The sequence below is a fragment of the Talpa occidentalis genome, unplaced genomic scaffold, assembly GCF_014898055.3.
Source record: "Talpa occidentalis isolate TD23 unplaced genomic scaffold, MPIMG_talOcc4v2.1 talOcc4.3, whole genome shotgun sequence".
NCBI lineage: Eukaryota > Metazoa > Chordata > Mammalia > Eulipotyphla > Talpidae > Talpa > Talpa occidentalis.
The window spans coordinates 146,774,457-146,795,908 of NW_023603184.1; the positions used below are offsets into that span (position 1 = coordinate 146,774,457).

Sequence of the window (21,452 nt, forward strand, 5' to 3'; positions counted from 1 at the left end):
GTCAGCGTGCGCATTCTGTTCCAGGGAATGTTCAGCTGCCCTCGCCTGCAAGCCACGGGCGCTCCGCACCCCGGAAATCCTGGACCTGAACACACCCAAGGCCAAGGCGTCGGCTCTCACCCCTCAGTTCTCGTCCTATGGCCCTCAGCCAGCCAGCCGCCCCGGCTCCACAGCGTCCTCCACGAGGGGCCTGCATAGTAAGTCCTGGCGAGAAAGCTTCCCACTCGGACCCCCGCTCCTCCTGTGCCCGCCAGGCCCACGGGAAAGGCCTGCTCCCCTTCCCTGAAGGACCAGCCCCTTGCTGGCAGTTTGCTTTGGCCTAGGGGCCAGTTCTTGGTTAATCCTTCTATTTTTAAATTGCCCTTGGCCTCAGTAGCCCATACACAAGCTGCTGGAGTGAGACCCTCCAGGCAGGGCCTTTCTGAGATAAGATCCCCTCTGTGGGGCCACCGGGGTCAGCCCTGAAGCTGTGTCCCTACTCTCCCTACTGGGCCCAGCAGCTGCTCAGGCCTCCGAAGAACCAGACAGAAGCAGGTTCCTCCTTCAGGCAGGGTGGAGGGGTAGAGGGATGACGGTGGGTAGGCCCTGGGGGCCCACTCTGTTCCTAGGGCTCCCCTCCAGCCCTCTAGCTCACTGTAAAGACCACGCCTCCCCCATTCGGTCCCGTCCCAGCCTCCACCATTGACCAGCCCCCCGCCACTCCCCAGCTGAGCCTGGGTCTTTCTAAAGGGCTTTACTAAAAATAAGGGAAAATAAAAGAGAAGCAGAACAAAAGAACGTCAAACGGCCGGTGTCACACTCAGGATACAGCATCTCTTTTTTTTCTTTTTTGTTTTTTTTAAAAGATTTATTTATTTATTTATACAAGCACTGGGTACAGTCAGAAGCGCGGGAGGGTGAGAGAATTCACCAGAGCCAGAGCGGGGAGCAGAGCAGGCAGAAGGACCGAAGGACACTGCTGAGGGGAGCAGCGGGCGGCAGGAGGGGTCTGCGCGCCATGTGGGACCCTCCTCCGGTGGCCGGGGAGCAGCCGGGGATCGAACCGGCGCTGCAGAGGCTGCTGGCAGCTTCACAACCCAGCGCTCAACCGCTGCGCCACCGGGGAGGCCCAGGATACAGCATTTCTGTGACTCCAGGGCCCCCAGCCCTCCCTGCCCGTCCTTCCCTATTGGCTCACTGGGGACCCCCAGCCCTGGCAGTGTGGTTAATGGGCCCTGCCTTATCTCCCCCCTTCCCCACTAGGGGCAACACCCTGGCAGCCCCAGCCCCATCTCCCCACCTCCCCCAGGTCAAAGTTTCCCCACGAGCCCAGAGGCGGTGCCAGCAGCGAGGGACTGCTGGGCCAGGAGAGGCAGGCAGGCCTCTGTGACCCGCAGGCTTCCAGGCCCGGCTAACAGGAGTCACGGCAGTAGCAGCCGTGGCTGAGGAGCTGACCTGGACACGCAGCCGGTGACCCTGGCCGGCCTGAACAGCTCCTGAGCAGCGGGTTTATGTCCTGTGGACTCAACAAACACATGAGCTATTGCCAGCGAAACTCGCTGAGCTCCCAAGCCAAGCAGCCTGCTTCCTGTGAGGAAAGCCTGGCCCAGTGAGTGATGGCCCTGGGCACAGAGCAGGTGACCCGGGGAGGGAAGGTTCTCTCTTCTGCGTGCACAGAGCCAGCTGAAAGGCGGGATTGTGTGGGACAGAGGGGTTCTGTACCGAGACCGCCTCGGCCCTGGCAGCCCACTCTGGCCTTCTTTCTCCAGGCAGCCAGTCGTACAGGAAGTGAGGACGGCTCTTGCTCAGTGTCGCCGTGCCGCTGCCCGAGGACCAGCCAGCTTCCGGGTCTTCGCCAGCTGCAGGCAACAGACGTGAAGAGACAATGTCGGCGAGTCGCCGGTGGCCAGGGCGCTGCGGAGAGGCAGCCCCAGGACACGGGCCCAGAGGACGACCCCTCTCCCCGGCTCCCGACTGCGTGGACAGTGCCTGCCCAGGCAGGGAGCTGGACCTTCTTGGGAGCACTTGGGGGCCTGGCGGGGGGGCAGAGGGCTTAGCCGCAGGGGAGACCCTGGCCTTGGGGCACCCAGCTCTCCTTGCTCAGACCAACTAGGAGGAAACAGAGGGCCGGAGTCAGGGAAGCCAGTCCTCGCTCGTGGACCTGAGCAGCAGTTCTCAGCTTCTTTAAAATCTGGTCAGAAAATGGCGAATCCCCACGCAGGTTCAAAGCAGGTGCGCTCTGCCAGGCGGGCCTGTTCCCCTCGCTCCACAGAGACCTTAAAGGCGAACAGCGCTGCCACTGCCACCGGCAAAGCGACCGGTCTCCACGGGGGGATGCCTGGGCTCCCTCCTCGGAGGGCAACACCCTTAGGAAGGACAAAGGAAGGACACTCCCGGCAGAGCCAGCAGGACTCAGGTGTCCTACATGTTTCCCGAGCTGGCAGCAGGGTCTGGCCTCCCCTAAAACAGGAGCACCTGAAATAAAAGGAATCAGTATTTAGATGGTTCGTGTGTGCGGCCACAGCATGTGTGAGTGCCAGGCACTCCGGCCACCCGCTGTGCCCGGTGGGCCTCTGTGCCCCCCTGGGCACACTGGAGGATAAGCTTTGTGCTTCTCAGCGGGTTCTGAGCCTCAGGAGCGCGGGCAGAGAATGAGGCGCTTGGGAGCAGGCGAGGTCGAGGTTCCCCACAAGAGGCACGCGCCCCCATCGACCCTAGGGGCGTCTCCTGAGCTCCTGGCAGCGGTGAAGGCTGGCACGGCTGGACCCTGGCCCACGGCACATGTCCATGCTCTGGATGCCCCTCTCTGTCCCTGGGGAAGCCCTTCTTGGGCACGTCCACCCCTTGGCACTCTCTGAACTCCTAACTTAACCTGGGAGGGAGAAAGGGAAAGAGGAAATGCGTGTCCAGTGTTGCCAATGCGTGCAGACAGGAAGCGGAGACTGGGGCCCGGAAACGGAGTCACCCCAGTGGCTGCAGACCCAGAGCAGAAAAACAGGATAGAAAAAATCTCTCCTTTTCTCCCCAGTAAATCCACTCCTCCTCAGATTCCTGAGATGCCACCAGCAGGCCCTCAGTCCAGGGGAGGGAGCAGCCCCGACTCCAGGAGGCCAGAGGGAATGGGAGCCTCACCCCATGTTATCGCTTTTTGGAGGTGCCCAGGTGAGAGGGCACCTGCTCTTTCTTCCGGGAGCCCGTGGATGAAGTAAGGTCTGGCTTGTAAATGTCTGGCCATTTTGAGAACGAAATGAGGGGGGCCTCTGAGTAATGAGGGGAGGATCCCAGCGTGGCCAGGCTGCACGGAGGTCAGCAGGTGCGGTCAGGGTGGTTCTCCGGGGAAGTAAATACCTCCTGACCTCAGCCACACCCAGAGACTCTGTAAAATACCAGCAGCTTATTCACAAATACTCCAGCTACCTGGGGCCTCGCTGGGTCGCTGGGGCTGGGTACGAACATGATCCTTGGGAGAAAATCAAATACAGAAATAAACCCAAAGGCTTCCCAGGGCCTCTGGAGATGCTCTCAGATTTGCTCCGAGGCTTTGCAGGGGCGCCAGGGTGAGGGACTGGGCTTCCGGAAGATCACAGCTCCTCCACCCACTTACGCTCACCCCGTCTCTCTGGCTAGGCCCCCGCCTTTTCTCCTGACTGGGAATTGATCCCATTTGCTTCACTCACAGCAACATGTAAATGTCTGGCAAGAGCTGAAATTATGGCGGGCATGTAATAGGCAGGTAGACATTTAAGATCTAGTAGCTTAAGAAGGAGCTAAATAAAAAGCAAAAACACAGATTAATGAAAAAAAATCCATGACAAACAAAATACTGAACTGGTTAATAAACACAGGCCCCTTCCCTGCGCTTGGCTGGGCCTCCCTTTCACTCAGGGCCCTCGTCCCAGCCGAGGCCAATGAAACACCAATGAAACAAAGGCTGGGCAGCCGCCCCACCCAGCTACAGTCTGCAGGCTTGGTTTTTTTAATATTGCATTAAAATACGACTTATCTTGGTTACCGAGCTTTGTACCCTGGTATTTTGTGTGCAAGGTGACTGCCTCACCAGCCTCACCCACGTGCCCACAGGCGGAGGGTCCCCCTGCCCTCCTGTGTGCTGGTGGCACAGCCTCAGGGCGGGCAGCAGGACCCTCCTGCCTGACCATCTTCACCCTGCAGGCACCAGGAGAGCTGTGCGAAGGAGGGTCCAGTTTGCTTTTGCACGTAACAGACTATCCCCCGAGACCTGGCAGCTTCCACCAGCTCACTAGCTTTGAAACCTGCGGCTCAGGCGGGCAGTTCTGGGGGTTGGCTGGGCCGGGTGTGCCTTCAAGTTCAGAGGGCGATCAGGCACCCTGTGTCTGGCCGTCACCATGGGGTTCCCTCCGTGAGGCCTCTGGCGCCCCGGCCAGCAGCGGGCTCCGGCGCAGGTGACGTGACTGCCAGGCGCCGCTCAGGATTCCTCTCCCGTCAGGCCTGGTAGGCCGCACCGCGGGCTGAAGTGTGAGGAGGCAGGAGGATGCGGGGAGACTGAACAACGGGCACGACCTCCACACTCTACCGCCTAGCTGGTGTTCAGACCCGAACCTTTCAGGCTTGCCCTGTGGTGCAACCTCAGGTCAGTTCAGTTTCAATTCAGTTGTGTGCCGGGATGTTGTGTTGAGGTTTTGTTAATGCTGTGACGTGGAGCCAGGGCAGAAGACCACAAGGGAAAGTGAACAGGGAGGTTCCTTTTCCACGGGGCCTGGAGGGCAGGGCGCGGGCCGGGAGAGACAGGACCCGCGGCCCTACCTCTTGGGGGCTTCAGGCCCGGTTGATAAATAAGGCAGGGGCTCTAGTAAGCTCCCTCGGGGTCTTATCTGAGGGGCCCACCAGGGGAAGTTCTTGGGACACAGGACAAGAACTGGTGACCATCAGGACAACTGTCCATCAGCAGGGGCTTGGGGCAGTCACATCGGGAACTCGACCTGGGGCCAGCAGTTGTGGGAGGCCAGTGCAGGTCCGGGGCCCAGCACACCACTTGCCACACAAGATGGCGGAGCAGTTTAGCTAAACTCTCAGCGGAAAGCCATTTCCTCTGTCCGTCCGCGAGGGAGACGCCTGGCCCTTGCCGATGGCCATAGTTCAGGGCAGGGCACCAGCCCAAAGCCCTGCACAGACTTCCCAGAGGCTGTGGAACTGGGAGGAGCAGGAGGAGGGCCAGGAGCACCCCAAGGAGTCATTGCTTCAAGATGGAAGTTGAAGTGTGGGCGTGGAAGGGGCTAAAGAAATGAGAAACTGAAGGAGATAGAAGAGGCTAGGGCAGGAGACACTCCCCGGGGGAAGGTTCTGGCACCTGGAGGAAAACAGTGCATGGAGGGCACTCGCCCTCGTCAGAGCTGAGTGGGGGAGATAGAGGAGGAGATGGGCCACCTGGAGCCCGTTCAAGAGAGCTGTGCCCCAGGGTGTTGTGCCAGAGGTCTGCCTGGCACTGGGAAAAGCTGAAGTCATGAGTGGATGCCAAAGGCAGGGAGGTGGGGAAGGTCTTGGGTAAGGAAGAGGGGCCAGGTTGACGGCGTGAGCTCTAAGAAGGGAGGTTGGAGAAATAACCCGGAGCAGTGATCTTGCGGGGTACTTAGGAGTGGGGTGGGGGGCACCTGAACATGGGCAGAGGAGTGGCTGGATCCACTTGTACCTGATGCTGCATTTTCAGGAATTCTTTATTTTTTTTTTAAAGATTTATTTATTTATACAAGCACTGGGTACAGTCAGAAGCGCGGGAGGGTGAGAGAATTCACCAGAGCCAGAGCGGGGAGCAGAACAGGCAGAAGGACCGAAGTACACTGCTGAGGGGAGCAGCGGGCGGCAGGAGAGGTCTGCGCGCCATGCGGGACCCTCCTCTAGTGGCCGGGGAGCAGCCAGGGAGCAGCCGGGGATCAGCCAGGGATCGAACTGGTGCTGCAGAGGCTGCGGGCAGCTTCGCAACCCAGCGCTCAACCGCTGCGCCACCGGGGAAGCCCCATTTTCAGGAATTCTCTGAGCCGGTGTTAGCCATAGTCATTACCAAAACTTAAATTATTTAAACTTACAATTAAATGTATTCTGCTAGAGCAAGGTAATAAGTGCTCAAGCATCACCCCTTCTAATTATTTTGCATTTACCATTGCCTGTGTCCAGCAGGACATTTTTTACATTGGTTCTATCCCGAAGGGGGAAATACCCCATAATGACGCTTACTTGACACCATTTTGGTAACTTGAAATCTGGTAACTTGTAATCAGCTGAGCTGGAGATAATGGAACCAGAGAAATTGGCAAAGGCCACACCCCAGGGCTCCCTGCTACCCCCACCCCCACCCCGGAGAGCTGGTTGTCAGACATTCCCCAGCATAACACTGGGGGTGCAGCTGGAATGGTGGGTGCCATGCTGGGCAAATTGGGAGGTCAGTGTGTCCCCGGAAGGGCCCAAAGGGCGGGTGTGGGATGGGCAAGTGGCAGCTGCCATGGGATGCTCCCCTGCGACTATTTCTTTTTTTTTTAAAGATTTCTTTATGCATACAAGAGATGGGGTGCAGGCCAGAGGGGTGGGAGGTCATAGGATTCACCAGAGACAGAGTGGGGAGCAAAACAGGCGGATCTACTGAAATCCACTGCTGAGGGGAGCAGCAGGGAGACAGGAGGGGTCTGCTAGCCCCCTGCACCTTTTCTACACAGTCCCGATCTCCGACCCCCGCCACAAGTGCCAGCAACATTTCATGTCCAGGCCTTCACCTCACGGGAACTAGCCTGGGCCTTTCTACCCTGATTGCCTGAGGATTTGGTCAGTGAACCTGCATGCTCCCCACACACCTTCCATGTGGCACACACCTGTGTTATTTCTCTGAACGTGCCAGAAGCACCTGCCCACGTCCTCTGGGGTGAGGCACTGCCCACCAGCCACATGGCCACTCCCGCTTCTGGGAGGTGGGGCGAGCTCCCTGGGTACACAGTTGACCTCCTACGACTCTGGGTTCTGGTTCTTAAACCGCCAATGGCAGGGCACTGACTGGGCCAAAAATGAGGTGAGTTGGGGTGCCCCCCTCTCACTAGAGGGCCCTGCTGCACCAGGCCAGGCTTGTAGGCACAGGTCCTGGCCTTTACCTGTCCCAAGGGCAGGGCCTGCTGGCCTGGGCTTACTGGTGGGAGGTGGGGCAAGGAGGTAGATGAAGTGCCAAAGGGAAGGAAAGTGGGGCCAAGAAGGGCCTGGGCATGAGGTTGGGATGCCAGCACATTCCCAGCCCAGGCCAGGCTTCAGAGGCCTCACATGGGAGCAGCGCGGGTAAAGGGTTTGAGGGACCCCAGGGAAGCCACCCTGGCTCCATGGAATAGGGGGGATTTAAGAGGGTGTGGCCTGAGGATAGACTAATGGCCTCGTGGGGAGTGTCCAACTGGAGCCTCCTGGTGGGCCATCTGCAGGGGCACCACAGACACCTGATCACCGTGGGCCCAGGGCAAAGGGCCGGAGGCTGGAAGAGTGTCAGGGGCCGGCCCTGTCAGGAAACAGCATTGTCCAGACCTGGGGTCCCTGCTGATTCTCTAGCAGCAAACACCTCTCACCTGCTGTCTAAACATCTCCATCCTTCACCCCCTGAAGGCAGGTCTCTCCACCTCATTGTTATTTCAAAATGGCGAGAGGCGTCTCTGACATGTGTAAACGCAAGACAAGGAAGCTGACCGCAAGGCCAGCTGGCTGGGGATCAGCCATGAGAGAGGTGGGCCTGCTTGTGAGGGTTCCTCTGAGGAATCTGAGGTCACCAGGAGACAGGAGCAGCAACAGCCTGGACAAACTGGCTCAAAAATCATAGTTGGGGGCCTCCCTGGTAGCACAGGGGTTAGTCTCAGCACTGTCAAGCCATCACCAACCACTGAGACCTGAGTTTGCTCCCCGGCCAGGGAGCCGACCTCCATGGCGCGGCAGACCTCTCCTCAGCAGTGGATTTCAGTAGATCTGCCTGTTCTGTTCCCCACTCTAGTGAATCCTCTACCCACCACACCTCTGGCCTACACTCAAGTTCTTATATGCATAAATAAATAAAAATAAATCTTTAAAAAAAGATCATAGTTGCAGTTCAGCACCATTTCTCAGAAACTCAGTCTGGCCCAGAGATGAAATATGCCGCCATTTCTGTCCTGCAGGTGGTTTGGCTGACGCAGAAGTTTACTGTGGGAATGCCAGTCTCCTTGGGTGGGGACGGGCAGGGATGTCCCCCACTGGGAGGTCTAAAGAGGTTAGATGCCAAAGCACATCCCCTTCACCAGGCGGTGAGACATAAAGCCTCACAGCCTGGTTCCCTCACCAAGTTCTCTCGGTCACCAGGGGCCCCCAATCTCAGGGGTCCTTGGCAGCTGTAGCACCAGCCAGAACTGACTGCTCACTCCTCCTTTGTGGGTTCTCAGACATCTGAAGTGGCCCTGCCCACACTGTAGTGACCCTCCACATTAAAGACCCTGGGTCCCCTGCTCTGAACATGCCCTCATCTGTCCCCGCCCTCATCCCCTGCCCTCACTGACCCGCTGGCCTCCTGTCTCCACTGGTCTCCCAGCTCAGGCTCCAGCTCCAGCCAGGGGACAGCTGGGGAAGGGAGGGCACCAGGGGCTGGCAAGAGGGCCTAAGTAGAGAGGAGGGGGCCTCCCAACTGGTCCTCCTTCCTTTGTCCCGGGGCCTCTGGCTCCGTGAACTCTCAGAAGCAAGATGGCGTCATGGGTCTACAACCAGCCCCAAGCCAAGACTGAACTTGGATTCAGTGATAGGCTGTGATTGGGTGAGATTGGCCCGAGTTGCAAATCCCAGAGAGGAGGCTTCCAGAGAAGAAAGGAGCTGCTCAGGGTCTCCCCTCCCCATTTTGAAGGGAAGGTCAGGACTGGGTAGAGGGTGGGCGGGGAGCTGCACTCAGAAGTGAAGGGGGTCCCTTGAGGCTGTGGCTTCCCTCAGCCCCAAGGCTGCTTCTCTGGAATTGGGCTCAGCTCACCACAGGGAGCCCTTGGCTGTTCACAGGGGGCCGTGCATGGAATGTCCACTCTCCAGGTGGCCTCACCACTCCATGGCCTGGCCTCCAGATGGGCAGCAGCCTGCAGGCTTCCTGGCATACAGCGGTGGCGGCATCACTTGGTCAGAGCCCAGCTCTCAGCCAAGCGGGAGGTGTGGTGGAAGAGTCGCCGCCACCACCCTCCAGCCTCAGCTTCAGTTCCTGCCTCCATCTCCCTGGCTGACTTCCCAGCTGTGCCTGCTTGTCCTTCCCCAACCACCCCACTCCCTCTTCAGGCCTTTGCTGGGACATCAGCCCCAGAGAGACCCTTCCTGCCTCCAGCTCCCCCAGGTCTTAGTGTCCTCTCACAGCACAGACACAGTGGGGCCCTCACCCTGAATTCACAAAGGGCAGGAAGGGGCAGGGACGAGTCCAGTCCAACTGGAATGTGCGTGAGTCACGCCCACGCCAAGGGGGGCCTGGCATCTGCATTGAAAGAGCCCCCACCACACCCTGAGGATCAGTATCCAGGGCCTGTCCTGAGCGCCCCACATTCTGGAGCTGCTCCTGGCTGCGGCCTCCACTGGGCCACGATTCTGAATTCCCCACAAACCACAGCCTCCCCTGGGGAGACTGTCTCATAGAAGTCTTCTTGTTCTTAACAGATTTATTGAGGTGTATTTGACATAAAATCTACTGTATGTGTCCGGGGCTGGCAAGAGGGTCTAAGTAGAGAGGAGGGGCCTCCCAACTGGTGCTCCTTCCTGGTGAATTTGATACATGTAAATCTGATATATGTAAGCAGCCACCACACGGCACCGCAGTCAGCAGAGTGGACACTCCTGTCACCCCAACCACCTAGTCGAGTCCTCTTGGGAGGTCTCCCTCTCCCTTCCTGCCCACCTCCCTTGTCTCTAGGCAACTGGCTTTTCTGTCATCATAGATTTGTTTGCATTTTCTACCATTTCATTTTTGTAATATAATCACACCAAGTGTATTCTTTTAGTCTGGCTTCTTTCACTCAGCATAATTACTTTGAGATTTAGTCCTGTTGTGGTGTTCCTTTTAATGGTTGAGTAATATTTAGTCATTTTAATGGTTGCATAATATTCTATCATAGAGCTATCACTGCAAATAAAGCTGCTGGGGACAGTCACATGCAAGTCTTTGTAGGAACATGCCTTTGTCTCTCTTTAGTAAATACTGAGGAGTGGAATGGCTAGGCCAGGTGGTAACTATGTATTTAACTTATTAAGAAATTGTCTCACTGTCTTCCACAGTTGTCCAAACCCAGGTTTCCAGTTTCCAGTTTCCCTGCCCTCCAGCAGTGTTGTCTGAGGGTTCCAGTTGTCCATCACTGTTTTGGTCAGATGTCCCGATCCATGTGTGTGGGCTGTCCGCCCCATGCCCCCACTTCTGTTAATTAATAAGTCTCAGCAGTAGTTAGAGCAGGAGATTATCAGATAATCAAAGTTTCTAACCTGGCAATCAGTTCAACAGATTTTACTCTGTGAGAGCTGTTCCAATAAGCACAAGTTGGAATTTAGCTTGTATAGGTAGGAACGTTAAGAATGTCTTTATTCTTGATAGGAGGAGCTTCTGGTAGATTGTTCAGACCTAAAGATATGCTGGTGCTGGAGGAAAGCTGTACAGGATTTCACTTTTTTCCTTGAACACACAACAGACCTGCCAAGGCTGGGTACCCATTGTTAATTTTTATTTTTTCTGAAAAGATTCAGGCAGCAGGTTCCTGGATGCAGGATGGAGCCTGTGCCGATGACTTTGCCCTCTAGGAAGGCAGCTGGACCAGGGGCAGGGTCCCCAGAAAATGTCACAGTATATTTATAGATATTTAAACTGTGTATCATTGTGATTTGCTGTCCATATGTATTGTGAAAGAGCTCCCCTCTCATACGTCATCTCACATATTTATCTTTTTTTTTTTTTTAAAGATTTCTTTCTGTATTTATACAAGCACTGGCTACAGTCAGAAGCACGGGAGGGTGAGAGGATTCACCAGAGCCAGAGCTGGGAACAGAACAGGCAGACTGACGAAACACACTGCTGAGGGGAGCAGTGGGCGGTAGGAGAGGTCTGTGCGCCACGTGGGACCCTCGCCGGTGGCCAGGGATTGAACCACCGGCGCTGCAGAGGCTGCGGGTAGCTTTGCAGCCCAGCGCTCAACCACTGCGCCACCGGGGAGGCCCTCACATATTTATCTTTTTCCTTTTTTGTGACAACATTTAAGTTCTACTCTTAGCACATTTCAATGACTCGCTGCGCTGCCATCAACTGTAGTCACCACAGTTCACTTTAGCTCCTCAGACCTTATTCATCTTATAGCTGCAAGTTTGTCACCTTTTACCAACCTCTCTGTTTCCCCCAGCCCCGGCAGCCTCTTTTTATTTTCTCTTTCTATGAGTTTGACTTTTATCATTTTTTTCTTCATTTTTTAAAATTCCACTTAGAATGAATACCATGCAGTATTTATCTTTCTGTTTGACTTGTTTCACTTAGAATAATGCCCTCACTGCCTACCCATGTTTTCACACATGGCAGAATTCTCTTCTTTCTCATGACTATTATTCCATGGTGTAGGTGTGTGTACATATATGTACATATGTGTGTATTATGTGCATATGTATCACATGTTTTTATCACCCTTCCATTGATGGGCACCTAGGTTGTTTCCATATCTTTGCTGTTGTGAATAATGAACATGGGGGTGCAGCAATGAACGCAGGGGTACAGATAGCTCTTTGCTATCCTGATTTCAATTCCTTTGGACGGACACCCATAAGTGGAATTGCTGAATCATATGGTAGTTCTAGCTTTAATTTTCTAAGGCTCTCCCATACTGTTTTCCGTGGTGGCTGTTTTCCATGGCACCAATTCACATTTCTTGCACACAGAGTAGAGCTCCCTTTTCTCCACATCTGCCCCAACATTTGTTTTCTTGTGTCTTTTTGAGAATAGCCTTTCCAACAGGTGTGAGGTGATATCTCATTGTGGTTTTCTTTTTTTTTTTAATTTATGAATTATTTTATTTTATATAATTCTTACATCATTTTTCATTTTTGCATAATGTATGCATTTTCATTTTGGTTATATTCCCCATACAATTTCCACCCCCTTTTTCTGACCCTAATCCTTCTTCTCCTCCCACTACCCCCCCACTGTACGGTGTCTCTGGTCTATAGTTGCTGGTTGATTTTGATTTTTACTTTATTGCAATTAGTCTTTTTTCTGGTCCCTTATTTAGGTTTTCTAAATTCCTGCTATGAGTGAGACCATCCGGGATTTTTCTTTTTCTTTCTGGCTTATTTTGCTGAGCATGATCCCTTCCAGCGCCATCCATGTTGCTGCAAATTGCATGTGTTTATCTAAAAATATAGAACGCTTTACAATTTTGCGTGTCGTCCTTGTGCAGGGGCCGTGCTGATCTTCTCTATCGTTCCAATTTTAGTATATGTGCTGCCGAAGTGAGCGCTCGCATTGTGATTTTCATTTGCATTTTCCTGATATTAATCATTCAAGTGTTTGATCCATTTTGAATTAATCTGGGATATGATGTAAGATAGGAATCCAATTTCATTCTTTTGCATGTGGAAGTCCAATTTTTCTAACACCATTTATTAAAAAATGGGTTTTTTTCTCCATTGCATATTATTGGCTCCTTTATTGTAAATTAATTAACCATATATACATGGGTTTATTTCTGGGCTCTCTGTTCTGTTTCATTGCTTTATGTGTCTATTTTTTCCTAGTACAATGCTGTTTTGATTACTATAGCTTTGTAAGAGACTTGAAGCCAAGAGGTATTATGTCTCTAGCTTTGTTCTTCTTCCTCAGAATCGCCTTGGCTGCTCAGGGTGTTTTGTTGTTCTTAGGGTTGTTCCATTTCTACAGAAAATGCTATTAGAATTTGCTAGTAGAGCCCCAGGGGGAGAGCAAGTTTAGAACTATTTCTTTGTTTGCTAGTCTGATGGGTTTCATCGATGGAAGCCCCATATATAAAGTCTTCTAGGGGTAAGTATCCTGGGGACCCTTCCCTCGGGTGGAAATCTTAAAAGTTGGAGCACCAGAGGTTGGGTCAAAACTCTTCACTCCTCAAGAAGTCGTGAGTTGTAGTTCTCTCTGAATAGTTGAATATATCTCAGTCTCTCCTACCTTTCCCACCCTTATGAAGTGGGTATTTTCTCATTTCCTGATGTGTAGGAGTTACTCAGCTACTTTCCGGAGTTCTTTCAGAGGGAATTGCTCTGTGTATGTCTGTAGATCCTGTGTGTTCATGGGAGGAGGTGAGTTCCACAGCCTCCTGTGCCACCATCTTGGATCAGAATCCCCTTGGATCGGACGCTGCCAACCTTTACCACAACAGAAACTTCCCAACAAGTCACCCCTCCCTGGCTTGTCAGCACTGGCCCTCTCCCTACTGACCTCATCCCTGCTGGAAGGAAGAAAAGGATCCAACTTAATCAGGAAGGGGCGGAGCTGGGCCCTAGAACTGCCTCAAACTTTTGAAGGCTCTGAGGTCTGAGAGGGCCTGTCCCTCCCACATCCTTTGTTGGTCCCACCAGGTGACTGCCCAAGTTCTAGGTGCCCATCTCCTACCACCAGTGAGGGCAGGCTGACGGAAAGAGAAGGCAATGACAGCACCAGTCAGGGTCGTAATTGCGGGTGACAAAACACCAACAAAAAATGATTGGGTCCTGTTAACCTATCATGGGAGGCAGACTGCATTGGTCCTCGAGGCCCATGTCATCTTCCTAATGCTGCTATAACAAATTACCACAGACTTTGTGGCATAAGACAACTGAACTACATTCTCTCATACTTGCCACGAATCCAGGTTGAGTTGGCTAGTTTCTGTGCTCAGAATTTTTCTAGGCCAAAAATCATCGTTTTGGCCAGCTGTGTTCTTACTGCGAAGTTTCATGAAGAATCTGCTCCTGAGCTCATTCGGGTTGTGGGCACAATCCCATTCCTTGTAGACTGAGGTCCCCATTCCTCACTGGCCATCAGCTTGGGGGGCCACCCTGAGCTCCCAGAGGCCTCTCTCTCTCCAGTCTCGGGGCTGCAAGTGGGTACCTCTATTTCAGAACCAACAGATACACGCCAAATCCTTCTCGCTCCTGGCATCTCCGTCCGTTCTGCTACATCTCCTCTGCTTTCAGCCAGAGATGGGTCCACCCACATCATCCAGGCTCATGCCCTTTTTCCAGGTCTGTAACCTTCATCCCATCTGCATCCCCTTTGCCTGTAGTCCCAGGCTCTGGGGATTAGGGTGTGGGCATCTTTGAGGGGGCTGACCTCAGGGACTCCGGAGCCACAGTCCTGGCTTGTTAAGAGCTTGGTGTTTTGTTCTCTCCCACTGTAATGAAGGGGACCTGGGTAGCAGGTGGCACAACATTTCCCCAATTTGTACCCTTAAATGCCCCATGATCAGGAAAGAACAGGGAGTACCCTACCAGGTCCCCTTTGAAACTGCCCAGGCAGAGCCCAGATTGGCCCAGCCCAGGTCACAGGCCCACCTTGGCTCAAAGGGGGGAGGGGAGGCTACCTAGACTACCTTGGCCTGGTCAGAGCCCACCCCTGCAATGAGCCCAGCACTGAGTCTGTGAGATCGCCCCGTGGTGCCCACTGCAGACCCTTCTACCAGGTGGCTGGCACCACCGTCCCACCAGGCCTACCATATCATAGCCCCTCTTGACAGAGGCCGGCCCCAGCTCACGGCAGGCTGGCCTTCCCCTGGGCCTCAGCTGTCTCCTGACTACAATGGGGAAAATAGTCCAGGCCTGCCGGCTACTCAGCACGCCGGGAAGCAGACCGAGGGAGCAGGAGGAGGAGGCTGTGGGTGTGAGGAGGTCTCTGACCAGGTCTGGGAGGGGAACTGAGGCTGACTCGGGCCGGTCCCCCCTCATGCCCACACTAGAGTGGTACTGACTCCTGGGGCCACAGCTCCCCAGTGGGCCCTGGTGGGAGCAGGGCTGCCCAGAACGCACCTGGCCAGGCTCTGGGCCCTAAAAGGCCAGCCATTCAAGACAGGCTTGGACAGGAGCCGGTGAAGACAGACAGGGAGCCTGTGCTCAGAGAGGAAGGAGGCCTCCGGGCGGCCTCCCCTCGGGCTGAGCTGCCAGGCTGGGAGAGCCAGGGGCTCATGGGGAGGGGGAGGCGCCCGGAGGGAAGACTAAGCCAGTGTTAGAGACCCAGGGGCTGAAAGGAGGCTGTGTGTGTCCAGGGGCCGCCTGGCCTGGCAGGCGGGGATGTGAGTCATTGGTGGCCTGGGGGAGGGGGCAGCCCAGCTGGCCAGGACGAAGGGGTACAATGCCCACCCTCAAGCGTGTGAATGCAGGTCAGTGTAAGTTTGAACGTGTGGGAAGGTTCTGCAAACCAGTTGGGGCCGCCCAAGCCTCCCTGGCGTGGCACACCCTGTCACCTTCCGACGATGGATGGCTGAGGCCGCTCCTCCCGGCCAGGGTCTCCACCCGGCTGCCATGCAGGCCGGCCATTCCCCGCTCACTCATCGGCAGGCGTCCATGCCTTGCTCCTCTGTGCTGCCAGGAGGAGAGGAAGGCCTGTCCCTGCTCTCAGTTGTGCCCAGTGTGGTGGGAAGTAGAGGACAGACAGACGTGATCTGGCCAAGGGAGGGAGCACTGCTTCAAGGGAGGGTTTTAAAAGATTCAGAAAGGGGAGCAAAGTTGAGCAGAGGAAGCTGAGATGGTGGTGAACAGGAGAAGGTCAGGGTGGCTCATACTGGGGCGGGGGTGACTCAGGGCACCTGCGGCAGGGCTGGAGGCTCCTGGAGGCGGGGGTGAGCACAAGCTGGATGACCTGGGCTGTTCGTCACTGTAGCAGGAACTGCCTGGCCCTGGGCCCCTTCCCAGGGGCCTGCCAGAGGGTCTCACCAGTAGCAGATGAGCTGCGGGGAGGTGGGGGAGGCCCCCCGACCCGGGAAAGGCCATGGGCATGTGTGTTTATGTGTGTCTCCGTGTGTGATGAGTATCTGGGGGTGTGTGTGCATCTCTCTCTAAAAATGTGTACGCTGTGGGTATATGAGCATATATTTCTTATGGGGTGTGAATGCACCCCATAACTGTGAGTGTGTACACATATAATGTATGTCTCTCTCCAAAGGTGCATGCTCCTGTATGGATGAGTATGTGTCTGACCTACATGTATGTCTCTGAACATGTGTGTTCCTGTGCATCTGTGTGTGTCCCTGTGTCTGTGTGTCCCTGTGTGTTGCTGTGTGTGTCTGTTTTCCCATGTACATATGTCCCTGTGTGTCTGTTGGATCTGTGTTGCTCATAGGCCTGTGTGTCTGCGTGTGTCCATGTGTGCCCATGTGCCTGTGTCCACGTGCATGCATGCCTGCTCTGTGTTGTTTAGAGGCCCATGTGGCTCTGTGTGAGTCTGGTGTGTTTGCCTGCCTGTGTGTCCGTACGAGGGATTGTGTGTCAATGTGAGTGTGTTCACCCACGCCCGACTGGCAGGAGCCTGGGTGGGGCCCAGCTGGCCTGCATCTAGACAAGCCTGTGACAGTGCCTGCCCCTTCCTGCCAGGTCCTTTCCACCCAGCTCTTCCAGGTGCCCAGACCCTGGTTTCTGGGCTTCCTCTTCACGTCCAGTTCCATCCCCACCTGCCTGGCTCCGCACCAGTCAAGCCAGCTGTTGGCCAGCCAGCTTTCACCCAGCTGAGTTTCATTAGCAGCAGTGCACTCGGGGAGGGGCAGAGCCAAGGGAAGAACAACTGCACCAAATGGCAGGGAATTCCTGGCTTAACTGGGGTGTCGGGCTGCCACTCTGTCTTTTTCTGGGGTTTACTGGGCAGGTGCACCTGGGGCGTACTTTTATTAGCCCCCACAGGAGGTGGAGGGTTGGGGGTCTGCCATCCCCCCTGGTACCTCTGGACTTTCCTGTAGATCGGGGTAGGGATCCTTTAGGGTCATCACACACACACTCTCGGAGTGCTAGCCTGTCTGCCTTAGGAAGGGCTTTCTCCCCTCGATCAAGCAAGTGCATCCGGGTGCTTGTTTGTTTTTTTTTAATTAATTTATTTATTAATACAAGGACTGGGGTACAGGCCAGATGCGCGGGAGGGTGAGCGGATTCACCAGAGACAGAACGGGGAACAGAACAGGCAGACTGATGAAACACACTGCTGAGGGGAGCAGCAGGCGAGGCAGGAGCGGTCTGAGGCGCCATGTGGGACTCTCGCCGGCCGGCAGGGATTGAACCAGCACTGCAGAGGCTGCGGACAGCTTCACAGCGCGGTTCTCAACCGCCTGCGCCACCAGGGGAGCCCCGGGTGCTTGTTTACACGCCCGAGGCAGGTTGGGTGGGTGTCTGCCTTCCCAGGCGTTCCCAGGTGTTGGGGTTTTTTTATTATAACTGCATGTTCTTGGCATCCTGGGGGCAGCTGGCCATTAGCCATCTTTAGGCACTGCTGCCCCTGCCCTAACTGCCACAGAGCCAGGTGGCCATCAGCCCCAGAGGGGCTGTGTCCACCCTCCGCCGGCCAGGCTACAGCCGCCCCGCCTGGAGAGTAGGGCTTCTCCCTCCATCCTTTCTTCTTCCTTCTTGCCCTCCTGGTCTTAGGGGCTGGTCCTGGAGTGTGACTAACAGGCTTGGCGTGAGTGGGACGGCCAACCGGCGCGTCTCTCTTGGTAACTGTGGCTTCCTCTGAGGGGTCTGCCACCTCCAGGCTGTCCTGTGGGGCTGCCCATCCCAGGACCCTGCCCTGACCAAGCAGAGAACACATGACCCAGTCCGTCCAGTCACCGCACCCAGGCCCCTGACGTGGACACCGGGCCAGGCTGGGCACGGGGCTGACGTGAGCCCAGCGGGAGCCCCTCCCTGGAATTTTGTACGTGGAGGTTGTGAGGAAAATTACTCTATCCCCGGGGTCCTCAAGGCGGGGGTCCACTCCTGAGGCCGTCTGCAGACCTGCCTATGTCCCACTCCGCACGGGGGAAGCTGTGGCCGAGACAGGTGGACATGGGTGGGGGCCCGAAAGGGGGCGTCCTGTCATGTGAGCGAATTCCTTGCGCTTGCGCCTCACTGAGCTGGGATTCTGTCACTCGCACCCAGAAGAGCCCTGGACCACCTGGCCCGGCCCCGAACGCCCCTCCTGTCTGCTCTGGCTTTCTCAGACCCCGCGCAGAGGCCGCCCTCACCCGTCCCACTCTCCCCAAGCTCCTAGGCCACCGCTGCTTCTTCAGCTGCCACTGACCTCCACAGGGAGAGGGAATTCCTCCCCGTCTCCCTCCCTGCCCCCGAGTCCCTCCCTAGCTTCCCTCTCCCCAGCCTCACTGAGGTGGAGGCCATGTCCCTCCCCTGACCCTCCACCCTCCTCCGCCCCACCGCTGACCAAGGCAGCTGGAACTGGAGGACTCAGCGCCAGTGGTTCCCAAGCCTGCCTGCACCTGGGGCTCATCTGGGAAGCCTGGAGAAAGCAGTTCCCAGCTTCCCTCAGAGTCTGCAGAAGGCTCTGCCATCAGGACCTGAAGCATCTTCACTGCCTTCTTGGTGGTGGTCTGGCCTTTGCTGGATCAGGACCGGGCCGTGGACGGGCATCCCCACATGGAGGGTCGGTCCCCTCAGAAAACCCCTCGCGAGGGCGCCTCCAGGCCGGGTGTGTACAGCTTACTGGGCTGGTCAGGTTCTCTTCGGGGGACACAGAGGTCCCCCTGCCCCCAGGGCCAGAGGCAGGTGAGGACATGGACACCCTTGACACGGAAATGCAGCGCATTCTGCCACCACAGTACCAGTCAACAGGCCGCTGGCGCCAGCATAGGTGCCGCCCTCGATGGCCCTGGGTGGCCGCTGTGGCCTGGGGCCTTGAGCACCAAAGCAAATCCCCACGCGGAAGTGGTTTCCCAGGGCGCTCCACGCCGCAGGCCCTGCCCAGCTCCCGGCACCAGCTCCGTCCTGGCCCCCAGCGGCCTCGCTCTAACAAGCCCCGGTGGACCAGGGCTGACCCAGGCACTTCCCAAACCCAACTCCACGGGGGTCTGGGGGTTGGGATAAAAGACAGGGGTGGGGGTGGGGACAGGGACAGGGGAATGTGGGGGAGGAGCGGGAGCAGAGGGAGAGGTGGAGGAGGGAGGGGGAGAACAGAAAAGGGGGTGGGGTCCTGAGAGACAGACAAGGCGCTTTTTGGGGTTCTCTCCCAGGACTCACCAAGTTCCCTCTTCCAGGGCACAGCACCGCTGAGGGGGCCAGAGGACAGCCGTGCAGCAGGGACCCACCTCTGCCACTGCCCGGGTCTCCAGCAGTCTACCCGTTCGCTCCTGTTTCCCCCCTGCCTCCAGGGCCAGACACTCCCACCCCACCGGAGCTGGGTCTGCAGGTCCAGCCTGGACTCCTTCAGCTGGGGCCACGGGGCGGGAGGAAGGGCCAACCTGCAGACCCACCCTGACCTCCGCAGAGGCCTTGTTCCACCGCCCAGCAGGGAGTCTGCACAGCGTGCTTGAGGCTGGGCTTTGCAGGCAGGGCCAACACAGGGGGAGCGGACAGGGCTACGGGCGCCCAGGGCACTCCCTGAGAGGAACAGGCCACTCAGCCCCCAGGGGCGACGGTCGGACTGGCAGTGTCAGCTGACCAGGACCTGGCCCTGCTCTCCCACCCTCCGCCCCACCCCACCTTCTGGAACTGACTGTTCAACTGTCATCCTTTCCCCAGTCTGAACTGGGCACAGGCACAGATCAAATGAATCCCTGATGACAAGCCGTTCCTCTCAATGGACCAGGTTCCCCGGGCAAACCCTCAGCTGGCCTGGGGCAGCTCTACCCTTTACCCCTCCTCCAACCCCATGGCTCCAGGCCTGCTGGGTGGGGTCAACTATTAAGTGTTAACAGTAACAGCAGCGGGCCTGGAGTAATGTGCCGGTAGGGGTGTGCCCCGCACTTCATTCACACGCATCACACGCGCTGCACACACATCACCTGTGCTGGCAGCACCCTGGTGGCAGCGGGAGCTACAGGGCCCTGAGCACACAGGGCGGTCTGGCTCCCAAACCTGGGCTCAAACCCCCTCCCAGGGCACAGTGTGCCCACCCCTCCCCCAGGCACCCAAGACCCCACAACTTCCAGGTGAGAGGTCAGTGTGCTGGCCACAGGGTGGGGGGGCCACTAGCCCTCCCTCCAGGCTGCCATGCTTGCGGACAAAGGGGACCCAGAAGCCGGGACGGTGGAGTGGGACAGGTGACCGGGGCCAAGCTGGGGGAAGGCGCCAGGGGTCTGTGTGTGGCCCTCCGCGTAGGCAGCCAGGCCCTCCTCCAGGTACGCTCCCCAAAAGTGCCCCGACAGGGCAAGACCCCAGGGCTGGCATATGGACTTCTGCCGGGAAGGCCCTTCCTTTTCCCTGATAAAAGCTTGTGATAACCAGAAACTCCTACTGCCTTTGGGTGTCTCCTCCCCTTCCAGAGGTCCTTGAGCCTCGAGGAAACCTTGATTTCGAGTCTCAGGGGCTGGGACCTGGCTGGGCAATAGCACCCTCCTGAGGCTCCTTCCCACCAGCCTCTCGCCACACCTGAGCGCCTCTGGTCCAGCGGCAGGGAGAGGCTGGGGCTGGCCTCGGAGAGACGCGGGCCTCCTGGGTGTGCCTCTTACCGTGAGGCCTCAGGGCACTTCATGTCCGTCTTTGTAAAGCGGAACGAGGCTTAGAGGAGTGGTTAGTGGTTCGCAGGCCTGGAGCGGCTCTGGGCGTCTTACACCTGCCCGACCAACACCAGCTGGCCCGTGGAAGACCTGCGAGGCTTCCTTTCAGCGCGAGCGGCGCTTTGGAGCTCCTGCTGTGTGCGCGGGCCTGGGGCTGCCGTCCGCGAGAGGATTCGCGGTCCCCGGGGGGTGGGGGGGTGGGGAGCCCGTCCCCCAGGCCCGGCCTGGCTCGGGAGGCCACGTCTCTGGGGGCCCCGCCTGCAGGGAGCCCGCTGCGCGCCGCGGCCGACGACGGGAGGCCGGGGCCGGGGCCAGGCAGGGCTTGGAGCCTGCGAGGCGCGGATGGAGAGAACGGCGGCTGGACCCGGCGGCCCGGCCTTCCCGGGGGCGGGGGGCCTCGGGCGGGCGGAGGGGCCGCCGGGCAGCGCAGAGACGCCTCCTGCCGCCCCCTTCGGGGTTTCGGTTCTGCCCCCGGCCCGGCCCGGCCCAGCGCGCCCCTCTCCCGCGCACGCACCCGGGGGGCCCGGCCGAGGCGCAGGCGGCCCGCGGAGACGGCGGGGGGCGGGGGGGACCCCTCTCTGCCTCTGCCACCCCGACAAGGAAACGTCCGAACCGGCCGGAGGGAAATGGCGGGGCCTCGGGGCGCCCGGGGGCGGGGGGGCGGGGAGGCGAGCGCGCCCGCGGACTCGAGCCGGGCGACCCCCTCGCGCCCCGAGGGCCCGACGACGCGGCCGCCCGCGGCGGGGCCGGGCGACCGGGGCGGCCTCAGGTTCCGCCTCCGAGAAATGGGCGGCGCCGGGCCGGGCGCGACCCCGGGCGGCGGGGCGCGAAGGGTTA

General features: G+C 57.5%; 1 protein-coding gene and 1 non-coding gene across 5 annotated transcripts in view; one reads left to right on the plus strand and one right to left on the minus strand.

Annotated features, from left to right (window-relative positions):
- Window positions 1-4,019, plus strand: part of ARMC9 (armadillo repeat containing 9) — a 136,984-nt gene extending 132,965 nt beyond the window's left edge. For 3 of the 4 annotated variants that reach the window (XM_037524213.2, XM_037524215.2, XM_037524214.2), the window contains 2 exons: window positions 25-197; window positions 1,749-4,019. In XM_037524213.2, the coding sequence (XP_037380110.2) occupies window positions 25-197; window positions 1,749-1,771 (196 nt within the window). In that variant the 3' untranslated portion in view covers window positions 1,772-4,019. The remainder of the gene's footprint in view (window positions 1-24; window positions 198-1,748) is intronic. The other variant, XM_054700155.1, reaches the window with a different exon arrangement.
- An 8,319-nt stretch (window positions 4,020-12,338) lies between these two features.
- LOC119256388 (U6 spliceosomal RNA) lies at window positions 12,339-12,443 on the minus strand. The gene has a single exon (XR_005127728.1). It is a non-coding gene; the product is annotated as a U6 spliceosomal RNA (small nuclear RNA).
- Window positions 12,444-21,452: the final 9,009 nt, after the last annotated feature.